Consider the following 9,809-nt stretch of genomic DNA (forward strand, 5'->3'; position numbering starts at 1 on the left):
AAATCAGATCGGTATCAGCCGATATGCCTCCTTAAAAATCAGCTATTCATATCGGCCCCAAAAATCTGTATCTGTGCACCCCTAATTAACAACCAATTTTACTGGCAAGAGAATTATCTGCAGAAATGATAAGACTGAAGGCTGATCTGGCAATAGGTGTTTTATCTGGTCTGTGCATGCAGCATGGAATGTGGCAAGTTGGAAGGCTGGGAAACCTAACTGAAGAATGTATTTTTATATTAAATAGTGAATTCTAATAATCTATTAATAAAGATAATGATAGATAATTACAAATATATTAATATAGTAATAGAGTTTGTCAAAATGGGATGGGAGCTAGTTAAATCTTTTGTACTCACCATCAGATTTGAAATGGTAACATTTTCCCAGCAAGAACACTGGAGAATTTCTACTAAAGTAAGTTTTTGTTTTCAATACCCAACCTAAGAGAGACAAAGAAAACAAGATAATTTGTGACTGAACTATTTCAAAAGCATTTAATTGTGCTAAAAATCACCCAAACTAATAGAAACATAGGGATAACATTATGGTATTTGATTTTTTTTCTTTTAAATAATGAAAACAGGTTCCATTTTTTTTAAGGAAGTTGGAATGGATTTGTATGCAAATAATTCAAGGTAACAATGTCACCTCCAAATTAAAGGTGCAAGATATTATTGCAATTTTAATATTGTATAGGTAAGCACTAAAAAGGCAGGAAATTCAGGCGGCCAAACTTCTGTTAACTCTACCTTTTTGCATGAACTGAGCATGGCATGGCCTGTACCAAGAAAATGATTATGATCACAATTTTCCAGGTACTCTGTTAAAACAAAGACAGACAAGTTTCTACTTCTTATAAGCTGCCCTTTTGTGACTTAGTTTACTGAAGAGGTCCCTGCTAAGCCAAGCTGGTCTTCTGCCATACTTGCTGGTCTTCCAGTACATCAGGATGGTTTGTTCCTACGCTCTCAGTAAGGCCTCTTTAAAGTACAGCCAGCTCTCTTGGACTCTTCTGTCCCTCAGACTGGCTTCCCAGGGGATCCTGTCCATGAGTTCCCTGAGCAAGCTGAAGTCTGCTTTTCTGAAGTCCAGTGTCCTCACTCTGCTGCTCTCCATCCTTCTTTTCCTCAGGATCCTGAACTCTATCATCTCGTGGTCACTGCTGCCCAAGTTCCATTTCTTCCTGCTCGTTTCCCAGGCTTTGTGCATTCGTGTACAGGCAATGAGGTAACTAGTTGATTGCCCTGGTTTCTTAGGAAGTATGAGAGCACCTCCTGCCCCCTCCTCCTTGCTCTTCTGCCAGGTCTCCTGGTGCACCCCTAATTAAAACACTGCATTAACCATTTCTCACATTTAGGCCCAAATGCTTCTTAAGTGGAAGCTGTTTGACTAATAAGAATCACAGGTTATGACCACTACATTTCCTAGTTTCTTTGTTCATTTTAAAGGGAAAAAAACATCTTTCCCACCCATGTCTTGGAGCATCTCTACAAGCCAGATATGAGAAATTAAACAAACATTATTCAGAAGCCCTGTGTTATATTTAAGCTGCCTCCGGCCTGAAGGAAGAGAAGGTGAAGTCTCATTAGGGTTTGGGAGTTCACCATTAAATAGCTAACTGTTGTCTTTTGATCATGTTTTTAGATATGCACAGTTTCAGAAAAGTACACTACCAATGTGAACGTAACTTAGCTCTTAACTGGAGCCTGAACTTCACCCAAGGTCCTAATTTTTTTTTTCAAAATACATGACCAAAATTGCTTCGGTTGATATTCTGTAATACCTCTGTTTAAGGCCATACACAAATCATGTCACCTGTGTTTATTCTTACAGGCTCTTCTTCAACACAGCAACTGTCTGAACTTTGAAAAAAGGAGATCCTCAAATTTCAGAGACAATCTAAACAAGATGGTTTACTCAGATGTTAAGCTTCTCATTAACATTGGTTTCAAAGACCATGTTACATTTTTAATTAAAATGTTTAAATGAGAATGCTCCCTGAGTGAAATTATGGCCCCAATAATGTCATTTGGGAAACTCCCATTTATTTCACTGATACAAGGATTTCACTCACTGTTTCACTTACTGTATTTCATGTTATGCCATGCAGACATAAACTTTGATTTTAGTTTTTCTACTTCATCTGTTCCTGTGGCCTCCATATTCAAAATGTAGAGAAACAGCCATCGCTGTCTTGGAAGATACTAAATTCTGTTACTGTAAAAACAAAAATATAAACATATCTGTGGGCACAGAGTACACAGCGCATAATATCACCAGCATACTTAGGTACTTAAACCTAACGTGACCAGAAACAGTCATAAACCTTCAGAATCTTCCACTTCAGGAACTGAAAAACAACCACATGTTCTATGAATAAGTTATAAAAACATTTAATTCCAAATATACACCAATAAAATTACCATGCAAAGCTAAATAAAATATAATGTTCTCCAACAGCTCTCTACTGCACAACAAAGTGATTGTGAGAACATAACGTACGCTGGCACATGTAAGTTAACTCATATTCCACTCAGTAGTTAGAAGAGAATGCCTGGATTCTTAAGAAAAGGAATAATTATAGAATACGGACTGTTTTGCTCACATCTAGGATGCTGAACACCTGCAACTAAATCATGCTTTTTAAAAAGTGGTTATGGGTGGGTTTAGATTGAAATGAGACATTTTAAACCAAAGTGGATACAGGGTGAGGAGCACTAAATATAAAATGTATTGAAATAGACCAGGGGTAGGCAACTCCTGGCATGGGTGCCAGAGCATGGCACGCAAAGTCATTTTGCTTGGCATGCCCACCTCAGAGTAGACAGCAGGGAATGGCTGGGGCTGTGGAGCCACAACAAGGATCAGGACCCTCATAGGTCCCCCACCATCCATCCCTGGCATGCCAACATCTTAAAAGTCACGGTTATGAGTGTTTTTGGCACTCAAAAATGTTGCCAAGCCCTAAAACACAATCATTTATCAATCAACAGTATTCTGTTAATATTTTCTTCTGACCTTTGTAATTCTGTACAGCAAGTTATACCTGTACAGGACTCCCTACTACTGCGCACAGCTGCTTTCCTCCACAAGCACTGCACAGCAGCTTCCTCTTTCTTTTCTTTTCATTATGACATGCACAGCGTTAATAATAGTTTTCTTTCTACTTTTATTTTGTACAAAAGAGAAAGCGTCTCTCACTCTAACACTATAGCTAGACTTCTTGCAAAAAAGCAGCAGCCATTACACTGCAGACTACTTCACTTTTATTTTTAAAGTTATTTGCTAACGCCTCGAGAAGTAAAAACAATCAAACAATGCAAAATGTAGCACATATTTGCTGGCACTTTCACAAACTGTAAGTCACTTTAAAAATAATTCTAGGCCCCTCTATTTCTTTATAGAATATAAAAGCTGTATATTACCTTCACATGATTTTTCTTCTCCTCCTAAGAGGTCTAGAACAACTGGAGAGAACTCCCTTGGTAATTCATCAGTGCCACTTAATCAATAAGGAAGTTGCTACTGAGCAATACTGCTGCCCATATTGCATATGTTCTGCCAATACAGAGCTTCAGTTTCCATGGCTGTCAAGCTGGCACCTTTCACCAGAAATAAATGTATTTTAAAATGCTTGTTTCAGGAGAATTTCTTTGCCCATGCTAAACAGACCAAAAATTAATAGGTAGCTGAGAGAATGAACAGCTACTGCTGCAAGACCAAACTTTACTAAGCTCAAAAACTGTTAGTCAGCTTTGCAGGTACATCATTGCAACTGTCAGCCTCCTTAAGCCAAGGAAAACCATTCACTCCATCTCATTTTAATGAGCAAAAAAGCTTCCTATTACAATGAATCAGCTTAAAATATGGGCACACAGCAACCTGACACTAGATCAACTTTTCACACTTTAAGAGACAGTCTAAAAACCAAGAGCCACTTCTATCCTTACCAATGAAGGATTAAGATCCATTGGTTCAGGATCTAAAGAGAAATACGGAAGGAACTAAGCTGTCTTACATTTCCCTTCACACCTCTGGGTAAACTTGTTTCAATAGGTGGCAGTTAACATCAAGAAAAGTCTTAGTAGTATAATTCCAATGGAGTCAATAAGCATGATGTCAAGACATCAGAGCTCCCAAGCCAATTATAGACAAAGGGCAGAGGCACTGTATTTCCTAGGATCTTTAGGATTTGGCATCCGAGGGCATGAATACAAGGCAAGGTTCCCCCCCCCCCACAAGCGATATGGAGGGAAAAAACCCCTTATCTTATATTCGCATACAAGGAAACCTCATTAGACAATGTGTTTATCATTAAACTGCTGCCAAAAGCACCATGTGCTCAGTAAATGGAAACCAGCTATGAAGCTGCTTAAATGCACCTAACACTGAGCATGACTATAAAACATATGGTCCATATGGGGCAAACATACTGATGGGAACCTTTTGTGGGAATGAGCACTGGGCCTGAGGGTGCTACAATACCAGGCCCTCCCCTGGTGCCAAAAATGCTGATGGGAGCCTTTTTTTGTGCGTGTGTGGCCCTTAAAAATAGGTGTGTTCCCTCCACATGGAACTGGCACCAGGCCTAGAGATGCTGCAATTCTATGCTGGTAGTGGGAGGGCCAGAGCCAGTCCTGACACCCGCCTCCTGCCGCACCTGATAAGTGCAGCCCATCTGAATAAAATATATGGGTAGTGCCCATTGCATGCAGGCCCCCTCAGTGCTGATTCTTTCAAATCAGGGTGAGCCACTACACTGAATACTAGGGGTACACTAGTATGGGGTATAAAGACTTTTTTGGCTGATACCAAAGGCTGATTTTTAACCAGTCATATCGGCCGATACCTATCCGATAGCTAATATGCAGCCCAGCAGTGTTTCTGGTCACGTGCATGCTGCAACTGCACACATGCAAGTGGCATTTATCAATGACATTAATCAGCTACACTGTCCAAAAAGACCGATTGCCAATAATGTCAATTTTCTGTTTATAAAATCCGATATGCCACCAATATATCAGTGCAGCTCTATTGAATACATTTCTACTTCCTCTTCTCTCCCACAAGTTGTCTGTGCTCTTCTTTTCCATTTCCAATGATTCACGTTTCTTTATCAGCCTTAAATATCTGGCAAACCAAACGGGGGACCCCAAACAGTTCACCCAGAATCCCTGTTGCCCCCTCCCTCAGCCTGTCGCTTATGATTAGTGTGGCCCCCACTCTTCATGAGGTGAAGCCAGGCTGCCCTGCACCTTATCTGCATATAAATTTTAGAGGATCCCAGGACTTGCAACAGAAACATGCAGTTCCAGTCACGACTAGTTGCTAATTAGCATATGGATCCTTTGTGCAGGGTATCTAGAGTACACACACACACTGAACAGTGCTGAGCTGTGGGGTCACCATGGCTTGAAATGCTGTTGACTCTGCTAGGGTCCAGCCAAATGAAGTATATGGTAAATCATGAGTCTTTTACCTTTAGACTAATGTCATGCACAGTTTGTATTATGTATAAGTAGGTAAAAAAAGTGTGTTTATGGAACGCCTGTGCCGAATTTGTAGCACTTAAAAAATAAAAAAAGGGTAAACTAAATTCAATCTGGATGAATTAAGTCTATGGGTACCTGTTATAACTTGCCTACATGCAAATTATTACAGGTATATTATTTCAAGGTATGCATTTTCAAATTTGTCTTTCACTTCCATGTGCTTAGGGAGAACAGGGTCTGATAGTAAGGAGAGGAGAAGGAGCTGCAGGAGAAAGAAATCTTGGGGGGCAAAAGGCAAGGGGGCTACCTGACCCACCAGATTTATTTACCCTGTTGTAGCAGTAGGAGGGGGACAAATTCAAGTCAAACCTCCAATAATTAGATTCTATACCTGAAAAATTGTAACAAAATTTGTAAATTATTAGGGGTGCACCAATAAAGATTTCCTGGGCCAATACCAATGGCTAATTATTGACCAGCCATTATCGGCCAATACCAATCCAATTGCAGATATGCAGCCCAGCAGCTTGGAGAGCAGCATCCGGCTGGTAAGTCTGTTGTGGGGATGGGGTGTGAGGGAGGGGAGAGTAGGGGGTGAGGCAGATCAAGGTCCCCACAGCGAGGGAGGGAGTGGGGCTAAGTCTAGGGCAGTGGCTGTACAGGTAGGGTGGGGCACAGGACAGAACTGTAGGCAGCTCATCTGGGGGGGAGGCAGGGGATGGAAAGAGAGAGGCAGCTCCCACTGCTGCACACACCCCAGGGGAGGCATGCAGGGTATGTGCCCCCCAGATCTGTGTACAAGGCAAGGGCATACTGCCTGCTGCGAGCTTGGGGCCAGCCTCTTCCTGGTGGGGAGACTGGGCTGGAGCTGTGCTTGAGGTGGGCAGGGGTGGGGCAAGCGGTGGCAGTGTTGGGAGGTGGGGCTACAGCCACCCCAAAATTCACCATAGCCCCCATGTACCCCTCCCTCCCAGCACTGCTGCCACTCACCCCACGCGTAGCCCTGGCCCAGCCCCTCCACTGCGAAGAAGCTGGCACAGCCCCAGCCCTAAGCACACAGAGGGCAGCCCACCCTTGCTCCATGCAGACCCAGGAGGCACATGCCCCCCCATGCCTCCACCAGGGGTGTGCACAGCAGCGTCAACCACCCCCACCAGATGAGCTGCCTGCAGTTCTGTCCCACACCACGGTCAGGCAGCACTTGGCCCGGCCCCTGCCCCACTCCCTCCCTCACTCTGGAGGCCTTGATCTGCTCCCCCTGCGCCTTCCCCCCCACCAAACTTACTGGCCAGCCGCTGTTCTCCAAGCTGCCAGGCTGCATTCATGGCCGCATGCATGCTACAGCTACGCATGCATATGGCATTTATTAGTGACATTATCGGCCACATCAGCCACAAAAAGCTGATAGCCAATCATTTCAATTTTCCTTTTATTGGTGCTAATACAATGGACCGATGTATCAATGCTCCTCTATATATTTTACATATATAATATCTAATTATTAGGCAGTTTTCTTATATTTAGGTAAATATAGTAAGAACCATCTCCCAGGCACATAAGCCCTATCTTGTTTTTCCTTCCCTATGACCAAAATGGTCTGGTAGAACCTTGTCAGCTGCAGGAAGAAAGGATTCGGGTATCAGTTTTCACTTGGTTCAGGCACGCAAACCTGGAAGTGGATCATCATCTACTGTATTAACAGAACCACTGTAAATGAAATTTTATAAAGAGGGACAAGCAGCTCAAATTCCTTTCTTCGATTAACCAGCTGTATTTTCGGGGTGTGGGGGAAGAGGAAAGAAAAGATAAGGAGAGACACTACGTGGACAAGTAACAAGAACACCAGTTGTTGTGGTTTTGTTTAGCAGAACAGAGAAATATTTGCTTTTTCAGGTGGTGTTTGGTTCAATTACTTCTCTCATGATCAAAGCCAAGGAACATTTGGGGTAATCCTTGGTCTCATCATGCAAACCAATAATGATACAAGCTCTCTTTGACTGGTTCCAGAATCAAAATAAACAGCTGTATTTTGAAGAGAAGAGAAAAATCTCACTTTCTCTTCAAAGAGGCTTGCCACCTTTGTGCAGTTCCCTTTTTATCCCTCTTCACTTCTTCCCCCATTTTGTGTACTACTTAAAAGGATATCAACTGAAAGTAGTCACATTTCTTTCATTTTGAGGGAAAAATATTGGGCTCCATTTGTGTCAGTATGAGATGTGACAGCAACTTTACAGATTTCAATGTAATTACTATCAGGAAAAAGACAGCGTGAAAGTCATATCAAGGACATGATGCAAGACCACACTAAAAAATAAGGTTCTATGTTTTTATGCCAATTTTATGATAATTTGCAAGTTATCAAACATTATTACTCTAATTCGACACTGTAAAATGTCTGAAGATAACTCTACACATGCAGGTGTCTGCCTGCCTCTTGTGGTCTCAAACCCCAGTTATTGAAGGGGGGGAGGTGTCAACATTTTTTTTTCCTATTAGCCAGTTTAGCTATAGAAGAGCAAGAAACTAACCTACTTTGCTTTATGCATTGCCAGAAAGATCACTAGATAAATTCTGAATTCTGGGATTTTTATTATAGGGAAAGGGAGAATCAAAACCTCCAGTTTGTTTCTCAGAAAAAAAAGAGATTGAACCAAACAGTGAGGACACTTAGGAAAATTCATACAGAAGCCATTGACAGAAAATAAATATAAAATGCCAAGATGTCATTTTTACAGAGTCACTTTTCTAACCATAACCACACATTAAGACAGTCAATAAATTACACTCCAATAAATGTAAAGGGTATTCACAGAGTAGTGTCCTTGAAGGGCAGGTGAAGAGAACTAGCTTTTTTTCTATGGCAAAGATAGAACATTTTATCTATTTAGGATTTAATGCTGAGTAAAAATTTTTGACAGACGGACCTTTAGGAGCTTTTTCTGCCCAGCTTCAAATTATCACTTAGCCCTTCAATTGAAGGAGAAGTGTCCTGCATCTACAATTTGAACTTGCTGGTCTCTATACAGAAAGAAGGGTGATACTACTGATTCTTCTGGAATTTGTTAGCTCTAACACATTTGAAAGCAAGTATTCTATTGTCAAAAGCGTGAAACAGGAGTGTCACACACTGCAGTTTTTTAATGCTTGTAAGTATTCCATGGTTCTAAGAAACTACTCTCTTTTGTGATACACAATAAAACAACTGGCTGCAATTTTTATGCATTGTTCAGAACATACCATAGCTACATGCCAGTTTATGAACAAAGTTGACAAGTCCTGAAGAACACAGAATAAAGAAGACAGGGTATAGGACTGGTATAAGAAGGAAAAATCAAAGTGCATTTATTGACACATCTGCACCTTAAGTATATTTAACTTAAAAATATCTCCAGAAAGTACTGAAAAGTTCTGCTTTTGCTCATTCACCAGCAGCAAGTAGGAAGCTCTTTTGGGTGAAAACCATGGCCTGACATCCACTTGTGCAGAATTTAAAAACTTTTGTTTGAAGAACAGAAAGTGTGCAGACCTTATAAACAGCATGTATTGCATTCTGCAGTCAGAGGAACACATATGGAAAGCTTTGCATTCATATTTTTAATACTTTTCATCCTCCTAATGCAGGCTGCTTATTTAACATACCATAAAACTGTACCTTCCCTTAGCTTTACGGATGCTGTTACAATGCTGCAAAAAGAGCTGGTACCAGCATAACATTTTATATCTTTCGAACTGTTTGTCCCAGGCCTTCTCTCTGTTGGTAGAAAAGTCTCACCCGAAACCAGCAACTGGGAGCTCTAGTCCCTAAGCACTGATCAGCCTTTATGCTGCAACATAACTAGACCACTAGCACAACAGGGTTCAGATCTTGATGAGGGACCTGAACCCTCCCAGGAGGAGCCTGGACAAGTCCACAGAGACTTACCATTATTAAAAAAAACAGGAGTTCTCCGGACTATCCCTAGCCCCAGGGACAGCAGGACCATTTTCCTAGCTCTGGTCCATTCACGTCTCCAGGCAGTTTCACTGGGTAGTATCCAGTGGCTCCCTGGACTCGTTCAGGACTCAGTGGACTCTACTCAGTATCCCACCTTGGCACGCTCATTTTGAACATATGACCCTCACTCCCATCCCTGCTTTGTCTTTAAGCTGTCCCAAGAAATCAGCAATATGCATTCAGTGGCCTGCACTACCAAGGGGAACTTATTGTTGTACTTGGTGGGCTTCAGCCCACACTTCCTCAAGGGTATATAAAAAAAAAAAACCAGACTGCTCCCAACACCAGGGACTGGGGGGGGGGGGGGCTTTTTTTTTCCC

General features: G+C 41.8%; 1 protein-coding gene across 2 annotated transcripts in view; it reads right to left on the reverse strand.

Moving 5' to 3' along the window:
- Positions 1-9,809, reverse strand: part of ATG4C (autophagy related 4C cysteine peptidase) — a 45,256-nt gene that overhangs the window by 34,364 nt on the left and 1,083 nt on the right. The window contains exons 2-4 of one of the 2 annotated variants that reach the window (XM_019501181.1): positions 3,429-3,605; positions 2,090-2,220; positions 360-443 (exon numbers count right to left, since the gene is read on the reverse strand). In XM_019501181.1, the coding sequence (XP_019356726.1) occupies positions 360-443; positions 2,090-2,165 (160 nt within the window). In that variant the 5' untranslated portion in view covers positions 2,166-2,220; positions 3,429-3,605. The remainder of the gene's footprint in view (positions 1-359; positions 444-2,089; positions 2,221-3,428; positions 3,606-9,809) is intronic. The other variant, XM_019501182.1, reaches the window with a different exon arrangement.

The sequence above is a fragment of the Gavialis gangeticus genome, unplaced genomic scaffold (assembly GCF_001723915.1).
Source record: "Gavialis gangeticus isolate Ggan-Ray unplaced genomic scaffold, GavGan_comp1, whole genome shotgun sequence".
In the NCBI taxonomy this organism is placed as follows: Eukaryota; Metazoa; Chordata; order Crocodylia; family Gavialidae; genus Gavialis; species Gavialis gangeticus.